Here is an 18,738-nt window from a genome sequence, read left to right on the forward strand (position 1 = left end):
TAACTACAATGCCCAGCATTAGAGATGAGCAATCTTTTGAAAAATGTGATTCGGCCTTTTCGGCAATTTTTTTTTAAAATTTGGTTCGATACAAATTTATTTGCAGTGAATGTATATTAAAAATGACTATTTCTGGCCTACAGAGAGCCCCGATAGAGGTCTAGAACACTTTGCTTTGTTCTAATATGCATATGGAGTGTGCTGGGGTAGTGAAATAATACAGTTATTCAGAATGACATGCAAATTACAGGCATCGCTTTCAGAATCACTGCCACAGACAGAGCCTGGAGGTGGCATCAGTATGAGGAGACTATATAGTGGCTGAATGACACAGCGTGGAGGTCTTGGCAGCATGAGGAGACCATACAGTGGCTAAATGACATAGCATGGAGGTGAAGCTTGGATGTGGCTGAAGCATGAGGAGACCATATAGTGGTTGAATGAAACAGCATGGAGGTGTTGGCAGCATGAGGAGACCATATAGTGGCTGAATGACACAGTTGGTTGAAGCATGAGGAGACTGTATAGTGTCTAAATGGCACCGCCTGGAGTTGGCAGAAGCATGCAGAGACCATTGAAATTTAAGATTTTTAAATAGAAATTTAAGATTTTTAACTTGAAATTGACGATTTTGAAATTGAAATTTTAACTCCGAAGTTTTAGTGTCCCTGCCACCGGCGTGTGAATACAAAGGACCAAATCTAACAAGAATTCAAATGTCACATGGCAGCACAATGACAGAGCCCGGTGGTGGCATCAGTATGAGGAGAACATATACTGGCTGAATGGCACAGCCTGAGAAGCCTGAGAAGAGACCATACAGTGGTTGAATGAGACAGCCTGGAGGGGGCATCAGTGTGAGGAGACCATATAGTGGCTGAATGACTGCCTGTAGTTTCTGGCAGCATGGGGAGACCATGTAGTGTCTGAATGATACAGCCTGGAGTTGGCGGCAGATGAGGATACAATAGGGACTCACAATCTCTAAGAATAAAAGATGAATTTTAAAATTTCCATTGAAGATGTATGGTACCTAGTGCTACCATAAACATATATAGGTAATGTCCTAGGCCCAGCAACATCACTAAACCATGTAGTTGCTGAATGACACAGACTGGAGCTGTCTGAAGCATCAGTAAACCATATATTGGATGAATGGCACAGCCTGTAGGTGGCTGAAGCATGAGGAGACCATATTGTGGCTGAATGACACAGCCTGGAGTTGGCTGAAGCATGGGAAGAGACCACATAGTGGCTGAATGAGACAGCCTGGAGGTGGCAACAGCAGTAGTCCTGAAAATGACCCGGTGACAGAGTGGTGCGGTGGGTGGCAATACCAGTACCCGTTGAAGAAAGTGGGTGAAAAAAGGTCTCATGTGGAGGAATGTTTGTAACTGGGGAGCAGCACCTTAAATCCTTTTGGAACTATCCATATTTGTGAAGTGTTGGAGTGGTACCATGGTCAATCTACTCGCATGCATCAGGCATTGGTGGTTTGAAATCCTGGTTGATCCATGCCTGATTCATCTTCACAAAGGTCAGTCTCTCCACATTTTTCGTGGACAGACGAGTTCTCTTGGGGTGACTATGGCCTACACTGTACTAAACACCCGCTCTGATGGCACACTACTGGCCTGGCCGGACAGCTTTTCCAGGGCAAACTCTGCTAGTTGTGGCCATAAATCAAGTTTGGCTGTCCAGAAGTCCAGCGGATCTTCAAGGTGTGTTGGCATGGGCATGTCAAGGTATCCCAACTGCTGGTTCAGGTCCTGCTCCATGTCTACCTGCTGCTGATGAGTTGCTTCACGATGCGGGTGAAGAAAGCTACTCATCAGCGACTGTAGACTCAGGCTGCTACTGATGGAGCTGGTACTGCTCCTGCCACCCCTCCCCAGCAGCCATGGCAGTGGAAGGTGAGTGCAGAGGGCATCCCTGATTCAGACCTGCGAGAGGAGTGACAATGGCGTTGATTGGCCAACTGACTACATAGGATGACTCTGTAGTAGGTCACTTTGTCCTCCCTCTCAGTGGGTGTAAAAAAGGACCCTTTTTTTTGCGGTAGCGAGGGTCCAATAAGGTGGAGATCCAGAAGTCATCCCGCTGCCGAATGGTGACAATTCGGCTGTCACTACCCAAGCAACTGAGCATGCATCATGTCATTTGTGCAAGTGACTCGGAGGGACTCCCTGCCTCCATCTCCACTGCATACTGCCACGGTGTATCTGGGTCCCCTGTCTTGCCTTCCTCATAACCCTCTAGCTTCTGGCTGATCCTGCTCCTCTTTTCCTGTCAGATTACTAGAAAAACTGCCGATTTGGCGAAACCTAAACTGTGCTCCACTGTGCCCCTCCCTCTCCTGCTCCTCCAGTACAGCCCCCACATGGCTCATGTGGCCGTGAGATTCAGGCACAATGTCTCCAGTGCCCTGACCAGCCATCGTTTCCAACACGTGTTGTAAGAAATGAAGCAGTGGAATGACGTTGTTCATCCTGTAATCCTGGCTTCCTCAAAGGTCCTGAGCAAACGGCAGGTGTCACATATAAGCATCCACTGGTTCTCATTGAAGTTACACAGGGGAGTACCCCTATCCACTTGGATTATCAAGAAATCGATTGTGGCTTTTCTCTGTTCGTACAGTTGGTCCAACATATGAAGGGTGGAATTCTAACGTGTGGCAACGTCACAAATCAGACTATGTTGGGGGATACCGTTCTGGTGCTGTAGCTCAAGGAGGGTGTGCTTTGCGGTATACAAGTGGCTGAAGTGCATGCAAAGTTTCCTTCCCATTATTAGGATATCTTGAAAATGGGGGGAACACTTCAGGAACTGCTTCACAACCAGATTAAACACATGTGCCATGCTGGACGCATAGTTTAGCCTTCCCAGTCTCATCGCATGCAAGGTGTTCATGGTTCCCATTTCCAGTTTTCGTGGAGTAAGCCATGCTCCGATTTCTTTATGATTAGCAGTTTCTCCCCTGTGTGATTCCGTTCATCAAGGCTAACCATGTGAAGAACACTGTGAAACCCCCGTGCCCTGCACACATGGTATGCTGACGGGCCACTGAGACTTGTCTGGGTAGTGGTGGCTGAGGACACGGTAGTGGATGAGGCGGCAGAGTCGCACACTGTCACAGGACTATCGGCCTGAGAGTGTGGAGGAGGAAGCGGCGTGACCTGTCCAAGTTGGTGTTGTGGCTGTGCAGGAACCACGTTCACCCAGTAAGCCGTAAAGGACATGTATTTTCCCTGCCCATAGTTACAGCTCCAGACGTCGGCGCTGTCGTGCTCACCGACAGGCTCAAGGACTGGACTACCTTCTCTTCCACAAAATTGTGCAGGGCTGGTACTGCCTTCTTCGCAAAGAAATGACGGCTTGGCACTTTCCACTTCGGATCGGCACAAGCCCTCAGTTCTCTGAAAGGTGCAGAGACCACCACTAGAAAAGGGAGAGACTGCAGCACCAGCAACTTGGACAGGAGCACATTCAACTTCTGCACCACTGGATGAGTGGGCGCATACTGTTGGCTCTTGGACATGGCTTTGCCGATGGATTGTTGGGGGAAAGGCTGACTAAAAGAAGGAGGAGCAAGAGCATCTGGAGCAACAGAAGGAGGGTATGACACACAGCTCCCTTTAGCAGCTGAGGTGGTGGAGCTTTGGCAGGCTGAAAGAGGGAGTGGTGTGCCACTGGGTGATGCAGCAGGCTGGACCACTACATCGGAGCCACAGTTCTCCCAGGCCGCTTTACGGTGGTGAAGCATATGTTGACGCAGGGCCATGGTGCCAACATTGGGACCCTGGTCATGCTTCACCTTCTGCCGACATATCTTGCATGTGGCTATGTAAACCTCCTCCGGATGCTTTATGAAAAACCGCCACACTGCCAAGTAGCTGACTTTACCACCAACATTCCGATCTAATTGACTGCTACTGCCGCTGTTTCCAGGAACCCCTGTTCCACTACCTCCTGGGAAGGTAGACTGCTGTGAAGCAGGTGGTACGGGCTCCTTTGGCTCCCGAATTTCCACTTCTGCCACCATGCTGACTGCCAACCGTGCTACCGCCTTGCTGGCTCAGCTGCTGCCTGATGGCAATCTGCAACTCCCTTCTCCTGATGATGATGAAGCCCCTTCTGCACCTGGCTCCCAATTGTGATCGGCTTCATCATCATCAACAAGTGTCTGCACGTCACTGATGAACTCCTCAGGTTCCTCAACAGTGTCTGCTTCAGGACCCTGAACCCTGGCAACACCGCCTCCCACGTTAGTCTCCCCATCACTACTTGCCCTCCTAGCGGAGGAAGCGGCGGATGTCTCCTCCACTTCTTGGCTGGGCAGTAACTGCTGACTGTCCTCTATTAGATCATCCTCAGTGAATAGTGGAGCATAACCCACAGCATAAGACACTTCTGTAGGGTAGGGAACGGCATAGGACAGAGGCAATGGGAGGACAGGGAGTGCTCCTGGGCCATGCAAACTGAGGGTTGTGTCTGAGGAACCAACCGACTGTTGACTGGGGGTATCAGATGTCACTTGTGATGAAGTGGATGACCGTGTTAACCAATTGATGACGGCAGATGGGTTGCTGGTTGGGACACGACCGCTAGCTTAAACCGGGAACACAGGCCTCTAGCTGCAACTCCTGCTGCCACTCGCCACTAATCTGCTGCAACCTATGCCTGATTAATTTAGGCCTCTGCCACTCCTCTGTGCACGTCCTGGTACTTCTCTGTGTGGTGCTTATATGAGGGGAGTACAATACGCTTCACTACGCTTAAAACAATATTTGTCTAGAACAGCAGCAGGTGTGTAATTTTGCCTGGACTTTCACAGTATCTAGGCCCTTGACATATTAACAAATTTAAAATAGTACACTACTTAGATGTAGGAATGTGGTATGCACTTATGAGTGCAGAGAAATGCGGTACAGTATGCTTAAAAAAAGTACTTCAGTGAAACACAAGGTGTTGATTACTTTTGCCTGTATTTTCACAGTATCTAGGCCCTTGACAGATTAACAGGTACAAAATAGTACACTACTTAGATGTAGGTATGTGGTATGCACTTATGAGGGCAAAAAATGTGCTACTGTACGCTTCTAAAATTATTTGAGTAAAACACCAGCTGGTGATTACTTTTGGCTATCCTTTTACAGTATGTAGGCCCTTGACAGATTAACAGGCACAAAATAGTACACCACTTAGATGTAGGTATGCGGTATAGTACGCTTAAAAAAACTTATTTTAGTAAAACACCAGCTGGGGATTACTTTTGCCTGGACTTTCACAGTATGTATGCCCCTGACAGATTAACTGGTACAAAATTGTACACTACTTAGATGTACATATGTGGTATGCACTTATGAGGGCAGAAAAATGTGGCAAAAAAAAAGTATTTTTGCACAGCACCAGCAGTACACAACAATGCTGCAGCACAAAAAAGCTAAACACAAAATTGCACTCTGTCAAAGACTATTAGAAATGGACTGCTGGGTATTATACCATCTACAGACCATCTATAACCAGCAGATGATTTGTTGTTGAACAAAGACACAGAATTGCGCTGAAAAATTATTCCTGCCTCCTCTGCTAAGGTTTATGAAGTTGAGGCAGCTTGTTGAAATGTATGAGGCAACACACAGCTATCTTCCCCTCTCTGTAATACAATGCTGAAGAAAGTAACTGAATGGTTTATGGCTGTAGTAAAAATCCTTTTCAGTTAAAAAACACTGCTCTCTGTCCACCAGAACGCTGATGTGACTAGGATGTGAAACGCTGCTGGAATGAGCTTTTCTGTGTAACACACACAGCGATGTCTGTCCTATCTGTATGCCGTATAATGAATGATATGATGAGCCGCAAAATTGCTGCCGAATATGTAGGGCTATGACATCACAGGCGTGACTGGCTGCATGTGATTCAGGATCATCCAGCCTACTTCCCTTCCCGCCTTGCCAGCGTTCCTTGCCCCATGTACTGACATGTGGATCTGCCATTTTAGATGCCCTGGAGCCTGGTCCGCAGTAAAGGGAGTTCAATGAAGTGGTTCGCGCAATAGAATGGTGTCGATATTCGCATTTGTTGCAAATGGAATATTTAATGAAATTCGTAACAAATTTGGGTTCGTCAGCTTCGAGTCAGCTGCATAGAATGTATCAGGGCACGCTGGGAATTGTAGTTACTAAATGCAACATCCAGTATGACCTGATACAGCCTATGGCTCTGCAGCTGACCCAAAACTACAACTCCCAGCATGCTTCACTATATAGTATTTAATAATTATGGTGCAACTGTTAAGGTTGGTTGCTGGTTAGGCCTTAAAGTGTACCTGTTGTCAAGAAAAACTTTTGATATAATGTAGATAATACCATTTTATATATATTTGTAATATACATTGGTTACAAAATGTGTATATTTTTGTCCCTGCAGCTATTGCCTGTGTGTCTCTATGAGGAGTCCAAATACAGGAAGTGAGGGTGGACAAGCAGGGCTCTGTGCACTGAGAACAAGCAGGGCTCTGTGCAGTAAGGCTCTGTGACATTCTATGGCCTCACACATAAAGATGATTGGCAAGCCAGGAGCCTGCACAGAGCCCTGTTTGTCCTGCTATCACTTCCTGTATTTTGACTTCTCACAGAGACACAGGCAATAGCTGCGGGGGCAGCATTTTTTACCCAAAAATATACACATTTTTTTAACCAATGTATATTACACATATACATATAATGGTATTGTCTACATTATATAAAAAGTTTTTGTTGATGACAGGTGCACTTTAAAATATGCTTGACTGCCGCTGTATACTGTTGAGTGTCGACACAAGAAATAAACACCAGACAAAATGTTGATATATATCTCCTTCTCAGCCTACTCGCTAAGGAGCTGTCCCAAGTAGTTCTGTTTATTATACGGAAGTACATTGGTTTTTACATTTGAGAAAAAAGGGGAGGTTAGTTATCACGTGAAAATCATCATGTTATATTTTGATTGGTTATTTGAGTATTGTGTCTGTATATATTAGCATATTAAGCATTCATTTCTTTCTTAGCCATAGGTCACTTATTTTGCCATCTCCCTATTCTACCAGGGGATGCTGAGTTATGTCTTAAATGCTTCACTTTCCTTTTTTGTAAGTTCATGGTCTCCCTAGGTTCATCTTTCCTCTGGACTCTGGATGAATGTTGTCTCAAGCCGTTCCAAAGATCCTGTTTGTCTCAAGACAACAGCTGATCACAGGGGCTGGCTTATCAGGGAACACAAGAAGAAGCCAAGCCCCCTATGATTAGCTGTTGTCTCAAGCTCTACAGGATCTTGGGAAATGCTTGAGACAACAGTCATCCAGTGTCTAGAGAATGCTGACCCAAGGGGACCATAAAATCACAAAAAGGAGGTCGATCCACACCACACATGTAAGGAAAGTAAAGCACTTAACGGGGTATTCCAGGAAAAAACTTTTTTTTATATATCAACTGGCTCCAGAAAGTTAAACAGATTTGTAAATTACTTCTATTAAAAAATCTTAATTCTTTCAGTACTTATGAGCTTCTGAAGTTAAGGTTGTTCTTATCTGTCTAAGTAATCTCCGATGACACGTGTCTCGGGAAACGCCCCGTTTAGAAGAGGTTTGCTATGGGGATTTGCTTCTAAACTGGGAGTTTCCCGAGACAGGTGTCATCAGAGATTACTTAGACAGAAAAGAACAACCTTAACTTCAGAAGCTCATAAGTACTGAAAGGATTAAGATTTTTTTATAGAAGTAATTTACAAATCTGTTTAACTTTTTGGAGCCAGTTGATATATTAACAAAAAGTTTTTTCCTGGATAACCCCTTTAAGACATAACTTGGCATCACCGGCATGATAGTGAAAAGTTAAGAAAACCTGGATAACCCCTTTAAATGTAAGACAAAATGACAACAGCATGCACAACATTATTGTTTGTTACTTTGGAACTACTGGTCACAGATAAATGGTCCCCCAAAAAAAGCATAATTATTTAATGTAAGCTTTATTTTTAAAAAAATGTCAACATAGATAGTAATAAACCACATTGTGACCAACACAACTTCCAATATAAGGTAAAACTGAGTGAAAGTAGAACTAAACATTCATTATGCATGGGATCAAAGTCCTGCAAGGGCACATAGGGATTGTTGCACATCTTGAGACACTTATCTTCCAACAGTTGAGCTACAAAAGTGTATACGGTAATGCCATTTTATTGTAGATAGCTATTAGGAAGCTATTATAAAACATAATAAATGTTCTGCTTCAGATTCTATATTTAAGATGAACAGTAAGTGTGTGCTATTATGCTAAGGGTGTCAACAGCTAATGTAAAGCAATAAAATTATATCTATTCAACAGTGCTCTATATAACCATCATTCAGCTCTATGTGAGAACAACTGAACACCATATCAGGGCAAATAAAATATATTAAAGCCAAATATATGTAAAAATGTTGCGTCATTGATACAGAATGTCTGTTATCACAAGAGTTACTTGTAATTGATAAAAAACTAAATGGATGATTTTAATATACAAAAACAGATCAAACTTGTTAAGAAATACAAGAGACATAGAACCCTAGTTCATTATCAATGTATATGATAGAGACAACTCTAGATAGAGGTAAGTATCATCCAATTTCATTCACCAAAATATTGGTGACATAAAAATGCTATAATGCTGCTTTCTATTAAAGACGACTGAATATTCATTGTTGATTGGCTTTAAATCATCTAAAGCATGACACAAGAGGAGGAAATTCATAAAAAAAAGTATCAGATGATACCTAAATAAAATAAATATTGGTAAGGCTGCATTCACATCTCGTTTTTCACACACGGGCGCCGGATCCGGCTGGGGGAGGGGCAAACCGGGCGCTCCCGTACCCCAGCCGGATCAGCCCGTGACTCCATTTACTTTAATGAGCCGACCGGAGTCAAACAGTGACTCTGGTCAGCTCAGTATTGACCCGTATGCGGTTTCCTGACCGGACCTAAAACCGTAGTATACTACGGTTTTAGGTCCGGTCCAAAACCGCATACGGGTCAAAACTGAGCTGACCGGAGCCACCGTTTGACTCCGGTCAGCTCATTAAAGTAAATGGAGTTACGGGCTGATCCGGTTCGGGTACGGGACCGCCCGGTTTGCCCCTCCCCCAGCCGAATTCGGCGCCCGTGTGTGAAAAATGAGATGTGAATGCAGCCTAAGATGGTCACTTAATCATTAAAGTATTTTTACCACGAAGATACATAGGTATCGCTGCTTAATTATGGGAAATTAAACATATTTTTAAATATAACAAATTATCAAAAATCAACCGTTTTCAATAGACGGCCCTGCCAATATAGGCTTAATTCTCTCTTGTTGCTATGTTGCCATGGGATATGTCCTGTAGGCAGTTTTCTCATCTGGTCAGACATGCTTAGTTGCTCGGTACACCTCACACTCAGTGAATATACAGCCAAATAAACTGTAGCATGTAGCTGCTACACTGGCTTATCAGAAGCTTCTAGAAGTACATCATTCACTGCAATAGGGAGTCCGGCTGAATATTCACTGGCCAGGATGAGGTAAATATACTTCATATAATATTATGTACTGCTATATCTTTTATATTACAATCTGTAACACTACATTCACTTGGCAGGGGAGGGGGGAAGGATATTATGCCCTATAATAACACTGTACACTGTTGGAGGAAAGAAAAGATAACTTTACCATTATGAAGATTACATTCGACTATCTTAGATGTATTGTGGCCTGCCCACTTGATTGTCAGTGGAAAGAAGGGTTGGGCATGTTAATTTTGAAAACCTGATCCTATTTTTCTCAGAGAGAAATGCTACCACCATAGAAGAGACAAGAACGTTTGGCCATGCTGAATGTATATGGGAGGTTGGGGGAGACAACTGTTGGAGGAACAAATGTTTGGCCAACAATAATTGGAAGTGTACGACCACCTTAACTACCCCTGAGGGATTGTCTGACCATCCAAATGTCATGGAATTTAAGCAAATCAGGATTCCCCTTCTGAACTAATACAGTATGTTTAGGGAAAGGGATGTTGATTTAGCCTTGAATTATCTTTTCAGCATCTGTTATTTCTAGCGCATTATAACATGGCTGTTGTTGGGTTATCTCAGAGAAATTGGTTAAAAATAACAACCAGCACAGTCTGCATTTCCTGTTGTCAATTTTCCAGTTATGGCCACCAAAACAGAAAAAAAGTAATATTTCTATAAAACAACATTTTAAACTATAGCTATTCTCTCATAATTCATAGTTTTTTATTATATGACAATTTTTATGTTCTTGGTGAAAGTCCTCTTTCAATTTTGGCATTAATGTGCCGACATAAACACTCTTAAGCAAGCAGGGGAGTAACTTGATGCTCCTTAGCCCTACCAAAAATCTGCAGCAATGTATTTACCTTTCAAACATTATTTGTAGTATTACTTCACTTATAGAGTGCAGAGGGAACTGTTAAGTTGCCACTGCAATTTCTACACCACCTACAGTATAGCTTTACCACTGTAAGTAGGTTGAATCTGTTGTCATTGCTGTCTATACAGTGACATAATTTCCTCATTTGGGAATGACATTTAGAAATAGAGTAGTTGTTGATTTATATCTAGACTATGTAGCTGGCTAGGACATAAGTGTCTGATCGCGTGGGGCCGGCCGCTGGGATCCCCTGCTATCTCCTACACGGGCCCTGGCTCTCTGAAAGTAACGTGTTCTGGGGTCAGCATGCACTCCATTCATTCTCTACAGGAGCGCTGAGTGCTGTACTCATGCATCCCTAGCGCTCCCATAGAAATGACTGGCACATGCTCCCCTAGAGAGCTGGGGCCGGTGCAGAAGAATGCATGGGTCCCAGCAGTCGGAACCCCCCACAATCAAACACTGTCTTATCCTTTGGATAGGAGATAAGTAACTTTTTGCTGTAGTACCCCTGCAATAGAGTTATCTTATTCTGCCATCCGCTGAGATGATTCAGTGTTTCATATTTTTATAACTATAAGTACCTAAAATGTATATTCTCTCTTGAGTGTTTTGACTCCAGAATTTTTATTACCATTTTACATAGTTCGTACAGTAAACTTATTTCCTTATATTTAGCTACCCTCACCTCACTATTGGAATTTTGGATATGTTTGGCTTTGAGGACTTTCAGAGAAATTCATATGAACAGGTTGGTTTATTTTGATATTTTTGTATTATTATGAAAACATATTTTATTCCATAAGAAGTAACTCATAGAAAAAGGACCTAAAAAAAAAAAAGGAAAAAAAAGAAATGCAGTAAAATGTGTGTAAATGCACCCAGTCATCTTTCGAGCTAGCAGTTAACACGTTGACATTTTGATTATCTTTCAGACTTAGGCCGAAGCTTTTACTTTTCTTTAAATTTATCCTAGGATATGTAGCGAGAAATTGTAATAGAAGGATTGCGCACAATTATGTGTCATCAGTGAAATCGTATAGTTCTCACTCTAGATGCATTTAAACAGCCATCCATATGTAAAGTGACTTTTTAGGCTTGGAAAAAATTTTCAGGGTGGATGTTTAGTGTATTTTCTTCATAGATTGGTCTTATGATGCCCCGCTGACCTGTGTTTACAATGTTGCAGGAAGACATGTCATCTTGACACACATTGCCATTGCAAACAATCAGGAAAGCATATCTTAACTGTCCTGTGGTCAAGAAACACCAGAAAGGAAACAGGGAACTGAGAGGGATGGAGGATTTTTTTTAAGGGTTTTTAAAGGGATTCTCTTAAATAAAGGAAATTTGTCATCTGCAATTCATGTTAAAAGCTGCTTAGACTTTAAGATAGATGTTATGACAAGGAGACGCATGGTGCCTGCCTCATATATCTGTCTGTACTTCCATAACAGAGAAAAATGTTCTTGTTCTCTGGTGCCAAAAGTCAAAGAGGCATTCCCAAGTATGGAGAGCTGAAACACGTCCTCTCTCCCACTCCCATCCCTGTCCATGCTTGACAGTCAGATGGATGCTGAGCCCTGACTGTATATCAGAGACTCGGATGGGAAGAGGAGCAAGGAACAATTCACGACCTCAGCACATGGCATGAGAACACCTCTTTGACTCTGGGGAATAAAAGCATTTTTCATTGTTAGGGAAGCACTGACAGATAAATGAACGGTACCATGAGTCTTCTTGGCTTAACAGCTATCTAACAGTGTCAGCAGTTTGGAGCATGAATTGCAGCTGACAGATTCCTTTTAAATAATAATGTTTGTATTATAATGATTACTATGATTAATATTAATGTTATTAACAGCCTACTCGGAGTTAATAAAAAAGAAAAGAAAAGAGCATATTCACCTTGCTAAGTCCAGCATAACCCAGTTCACCCCAGTATTTCTGTTTACTTGTTCTCCCGGCCCTCCTGATGGAGTCCTGATCACACTGCAGCCTGGGATTGCAATGTCATCAGAACAGTGAGACTTACCAGAACGCTTTGCACTTTGCCAGCTGACTACAGTGTATTTTATTATTTTACACCACCATCAGGCTATATTTTTAAATTTGAATTGGAGCAACACTTTAAACCATTATTACCACTTTACTCGGACATGTTTAAAATCCTTTAAAAAGGGTATCCAAAATACATTTTTAAATATAAAAATGAAATCTGATTAAAACGCAATTTGAGAAAATCACGACCTGACCTTGGCTAAATTGTTTTTCACCTCTGCTGTTAGTACAGAAACATTACAGCTTTTATCTGAACAGCCAGGTCATTTGAGGCAGCCTGACTGCTAGGATACATTGCCCACCAGTTACATACAGCCTTACAGTATTTTATAGGGCTGTCACATAATACCAAACTAGCACTAAGCTGAAGGTAGAGGGTGCACAACCTACACTTGCTTGTATGTTACTGCCATTTGTAGAAAACAAAAAGGTAGATCAATGGTTAATCTGTGACAAGTCATGTTGCATGCAGATTTTACCCATGAATTTTCTGGGATTTTTAACATTTGCAATGCAGAGGTGAAATGCAGAGGAAATGTACATAGTATTTCTGCAATTAACTGGCCCCAAATCTAAAAAATCCCAATTTGCCCTGAATTCCATGTGATTTTTTTTCTGTTACATGTAGAAACGGTCTGTTAAAATCAGCCTCCGATTTCCTTTGGAGCTACAGTAAATATGTATATAATTTTAATGTAAGCTTCCTATTATTTTACATTGAATATATTGTCGGTTCTGTGTGAAATGAATTCAGTATTGATATGCTCAGCCTGCTGTGGAAAAGACTAGTCTAGCAGAGAATATTCATAGGCAATGTTTGGTTTGATAAGATTTCATTTGTATACAATTTGTTAATAAAAACTATTAATAGGTGTGGTTGTGTCCTAACATTTCTGATGTTCATGTAGACTGGTGCTATTGTTTCTTTTACACTCATTTCCCAGCCAGATATAATGGGAGACAATTGGAAATGTTTTAGGTAGCTTAAAAGAGAGTGTTTGTTATGCTTTCATGTCATTCACAATGTAAGATGAAGTTGTCGACACATAATGATGTTGCCTATTATTTTTCCTTTTGATGTTTACGTGTAATGTTTCTTGCTTTTACAGCTATGCATTAATCTGACCAATGAAAAAATCCACCAGTATATCAATGAAGTGCTATTTCTACAAGAACAAACTGAATGTGAACAAGAGGGAGTTTCCATGGAAACCATGTATTGTCCTGGAAACCATACAACAGTGCTGGATTTTTTCTTCCAGGTATTCCACATTTTTGTAAAACACAATTCTTAATATTATATACATTTGCAGTTCACTGCAGGCTGCGTATTAGCCTGTAGAGTTTTTGTGTGCAATAAATGGCTGTAAAATAGAATATTTAAAGAATAACTCCTTAGAAATTGTTACATGTATATACTGTATGAATGCAGTATTCACATGTGCGCTGTTTATAGAAAAAACTAATAATTTATGTTTTATGCTCTGGAATTTTAGACTTTTAAGCAGATGACTGATTTAAAGGGGTTATTCCAAAATCAGTAATAAAAATTTAGAAATTCAGACCTTAGGCACAGTTAGTATTTTGTGCTAGTGTGTGTGTGGGAAAAAATGATATGGGAGATGTGGCTGGTATCTAAATACAATGTGCTTTATTCAAATATATTGCCAATATAGTTGGTAATAAAATCCAGTCTCTGAGCAGGGCCCTTGCTACAGAGATAATGATATATATGTAGGTTAAAAGCAGTATAGCATAATGCAACATAAAAAATGGTTTTAAAATGATGGTACCAGTCTTTGACAAGGAAAAAGTTAGAATCACTTGTAAAATGATGTATAATAATAATAGAGTAAAAATAGTAGCAGCGCTGTAAATACAATTGTGGTTTGTAGCAGTCTAATGTGTAAGGAATGAATATGATGAAATATAGCGTTGTGTAGATTGGCACGGGTGCTGGTGCTCACAGCACACCCAGCCTGGTAGAAATACCCACAGTCTTCTTAGATGTTTGTTCCGTTTTGTTGTGGATATCCTGGCACATAGGTCTATGGTGGCAGGTGGCTCGGAGCTGCGTCCGGCCCTGGATGGATGAGTTGACAGCAGCAGGGATGTGGGATCACAGGGGTGGGGATATGCAGATCACTCGCTGCGGCCGCTTCCTCGTGCTGTGGCAGTTACTCAGTGAATGGTGGTCTGCTGAGCAGGGGACTCCAGCACTTGAGAATGAAGAATCAATCCTCGTCAAGAGTTAAAAAAGGCAAAGTGGATTTTTGGGTGATAGCTAATAGCCAGACGCGTTTCGGGAAGAACCCCCGTTTTCAATGGCAAAAGTGGGAATGAAAATAGGAATCTGATCTTATATAAGGTGACATTTTGATTGACATGTGGGCGTTATGTAACAAAAAATACAGATCCTGGATTCCTCCATGTGGGCGTTATGTAACAAAAAATACGGATCCTGGATTCCTCCATGGAATTCGGAGTGTTGGAGGTGTCTATACACCTGTGTGGACTGTGGATTAAATACAGTTTAAACCAATATAAAAGGATATAGACCATTTGTACGAGTATTTACACAGAAAGATTACCAGCTAAAAGCTCTCAGTTTTGTAATAAATTATTTATTGTTTCATCCATAAAAAAAACTATAGAAACTATGTGTGGGGAACAGGGTCAAATTGTTTTAAGCAATCTGATATACAAATTGAAAATATGAAAGTGTGATGTCAGGTGTATATCTGGTGTAGATTGTATGGTCAGAAAATTGGAAATGAAATATTAATTATTTTAATGGTAAGAAGAGTATATATCTACATGAGTGATGAGAATGAATTGAAATGAGAAAAAAAATTAAGATAAAAAATGAAATAAGAAATAATATAAATAAAATAGAATTAAAATAAAATTAAAAAAATGTTATTCCAAAATCAAAAAATCACCCCAGACCTCAAGAACGTAGATCAATTGTCCCAAGATTAAATGGAGAAGTAGTATGCATGTGCTGCTACTGCTACATTCATTCTCTTTGGGGCAAGACCTGGCAGTGTTCGAAAAGCCCATACAAAATTGGGTTCTATTGACCTCTGGATTCTCTCTCAGACCCCCACACAATTGCCAAGTGAGCATCAAAACTGGACCATGGGGCAATGGAAGAAAATGGCTTAGGCTATGGAATCATGTTTCCTCTTTACATCATCTTGACTCCAGGATTTGTGTGCATTGCTTATCTGGGAAGAGTTGGCACCAGAATACACTATGGGAGGAAGCCAAGCTAGCCATAATGCTCTACGGCAATGTTCACCTGGGACACCTTGGTTCCTGGCATTAATGTGGGTGAAAGGCTTCTTTCACACCAGATTTTTGTCAATACATCAGAATATCATTTTTTTTTTATTTGCTGGACACAGCAAAAAAAAGTATGTTAAATAGACAACCAAAATGGATACTATTTGATACCATCCAACACAATTCAGTCTCCTGTACTTTGAATATTTTTTTGCTGCAGACAGAGAGAAAGTGACGTATAAACCTGGATTTAATGGCAGAGAAGTCTGCATTATCCTATCCAGCAAAAAAAACTAAACACAAAGATATGGAAACTAATGAAATAAAAACATTCTGGACTTTTATAATAGAAACTTATGTGTATGTTAAACTGATACGGCACAAGTATCTTTATGCTTTCGAGATGTATATGGCCAACAGAAACAGAAAAACATGGTGAGAAATGAGCCCTAATTTGACATGTAACATCTGTCTGGACATTTTTGCAGACCAAGCATACTACTTCATAGCATTGGTATTCCCTAATGGTAGAGGCCTCTTTCAGCAAATATTGTTCAGGAATGCTATAAGGAACATGACAAAGGTTCAAAGTCTTTGGGTTTAAGGATCTACCACTAATATGATGGTGGCGGATACCAGAAGACATATTCAGAGGTCTTATGGACTCCATGCCTTAATTACTCGGCTATTTTAGCAGGATGAGGGGCATCTACACAATAGTAGGCAGGTATTTAAATGTTATGGCTGATCTGTGTATGTGAAACAACTGTCCTGATCCTGAGCACAATTGTGCTTTTATTATGTGAGTGTCACGACTCGGCTGGCAGGAGGTGGATCCTCTGTGCCAGAGAGGGATTGGCGTGGACCGTGCTGGTGGACCGATTCTAAGTTGCTACTGGTATTCACCAGAGCCCGCCGCAAAGCGGGATGGTCTTGCAGCGGCGGTAGCAACCAGGTCGTATCCACCAGCAACGGCTCAACCTCTCTGACTGCTGAAGATAGGCGCGGTACAAGGGAGTAGACAAGAGCAAGGTCGGACGTAGCAGAAGGTCGGGGCAGGCAGCAAGGATCGTAGTCAGGGGCAACGGCAGGAGGTCTGGAACACAGGCTAGGAACACACAAGGAAACGCTTTCACTGCCACGATGGCAACAAGATCCGGCGAGGGAGTGCAGGGGAAGTGAGGTATAAATAGGGAGTGCACAGGTGAACACACTAATTAAGCCAACTGCGCCAATCAGTGGCGCAGTGGCCCTTTAAATCGCAGAGACCCGGCGCGCGCGCGCCCTAAGGAGCGGGGCCGCGCGCGCCGGGACAGGACTGACGGAGAGCGAGTCAGGTACGGGAGCCGGGGTGCGCATCGCGAGCGGCCGCCACCCGCATCGCGAATCGCATCCCGGCTGGGAGAGGTATCGCAGCGCACCCGGTCAGCAGGTCTGACCGGGGCGCTGCAATTGCGAGGATGTTGCGAGCGCTCCGGGGAGGAGCGGGGACCCGGAGCGCTCGGCGTAACAGTACCCCCCCCCCTTGGGTCTCCCCCTCTTCTTGGAGCCTGAGAACCTGAGGACCAGACTTTTGTCTAGGATGTTGTCCTCAGGTTCCCAGAATCTATCTTCTGGACCACAGCCCTCCCAATCTACCAAGAAAAATCTTTTTCCTCTGACCGTCTTGGAGGCCAGTATCTCCTTCACGGAGAAGATGTCAGAAGAACCGGAAACAGGAGTGGGAGAAACAAGTTTGGGAGAGAAACGGTTGATGATGAGTGGTTTAAGGAGAGAGACATGGAAGGCATTGGGAATACGAAGAGAAGGAGGAAGAAGGAGTTTGTAAGAGACAGGATTAATCTGGCACAAGACTTTGAAAGGACCAAGATAGCGTGGTCCCAGTTTGTAACTGGGGACACGAAAGCAGACATACTTAGCGGAGAGCCATACCTTGTCTCCGGGAGCAAAAATGGGGGGAGTTCTTCTTTTCTTATCGGCAAACCTTTTCATGCGGGATGAAGCCTGTAAAAGAGAATTTTGGGTCTCTTTCCATATGGTGGAAAGATCACGAGTCACTTCATCCACAGTGGGCAAACCAGAGGGCAAGGGAGTAGGGAGGGGGGGAAGAGGGTGACGGCCGTACACCACGAAAAATGGGGACTTAGCAGAAGATTCAGAGACTCTGAAGTTGTATGAGAATTCGGCCCATGGTAGAAGATCTGCCCAGTCATCCTGGCGGGAGGAAACAAAATGCTGTAAATAGTCACCCAGGACCTGGTTAATTCTTTCTACTTGCCCATTGGATTGGGGATGATAAGAAGAAGAGAAGTTTAATTTAATCTTGAGCTGTTTACAGAGGGCCCTCCAGAATTTAGACACGAATTGGACGCCTCTATCCGAGACTATCTGCGTGGGCAAACCGTGAAGACGAAAAATGTGTACAAAAAATTGTTTTGCCAACTGAGGCGCTGAAGGAAGACCAGGAAGAGGAATAAAATGTGCCATCTTGGAAAATCGATCAATGACCACCCAAACAACAGTGTTGCCACGGGATGGGGGTAAGTCTGTAATAAAGTCCATACCAATCAGTGACCAAGGCTGTTCGGGGACAGGCAGAGGATGAAGGAGACCAGCAGGCTTCTGGTGAGGAGTCTTATCCCGGGCACAGACAGTACAGGCCCGCACAAAATCAACAACATCCGTCTCCAGAGTCGGCCACCAATAGAAACGAGAGATGAGTTGCAAGGACTTTTTGATGCCCGCATGGCCTGCGAGGTGGGAGGAGTGACCCCATTTGAGAATCCCGAGACGTTGGCGTGGAGAAACGAAGGTCTTCCCTGGAGGAGTTTGCCTGATGGAGGCTGGAGAAGTGGAGATCAGACAGTCAGGAGGAATGATGTGTTGCGGAGAGACCTCTACTTCCGAGGCATCCGAGGAACGAGAGAGGGCATGGGC

The 18,738-nt window shown here is 42.8% G+C and overlaps 1 protein-coding gene across 8 annotated transcripts in view; it reads left to right on the forward strand.

The window, feature by feature from the left end:
- MYO16 (myosin XVI) overlaps positions 1–18,738 on the forward strand; it is a 483,589-nt gene that overhangs the window by 343,161 nt on the left and 121,690 nt on the right. For all 8 annotated transcript variants that reach the window (XM_056555738.1, XM_056555737.1, XM_056555733.1 and 5 more), the window contains 2 exons: positions 11,131–11,203; positions 13,623–13,775. In XM_056555738.1, coding sequence (XP_056411713.1) covers positions 11,131–11,203; positions 13,623–13,775 — 226 coding nt within the window. The remainder of the gene's footprint in view (positions 1–11,130; positions 11,204–13,622; positions 13,776–18,738) is intronic.

Source organism: Hyla sarda, chromosome 2 (assembly GCF_029499605.1).
Source record: "Hyla sarda isolate aHylSar1 chromosome 2, aHylSar1.hap1, whole genome shotgun sequence".
Lineage (NCBI taxonomy): Eukaryota > Metazoa > Chordata > Amphibia > Anura > Hylidae > Hyla > Hyla sarda.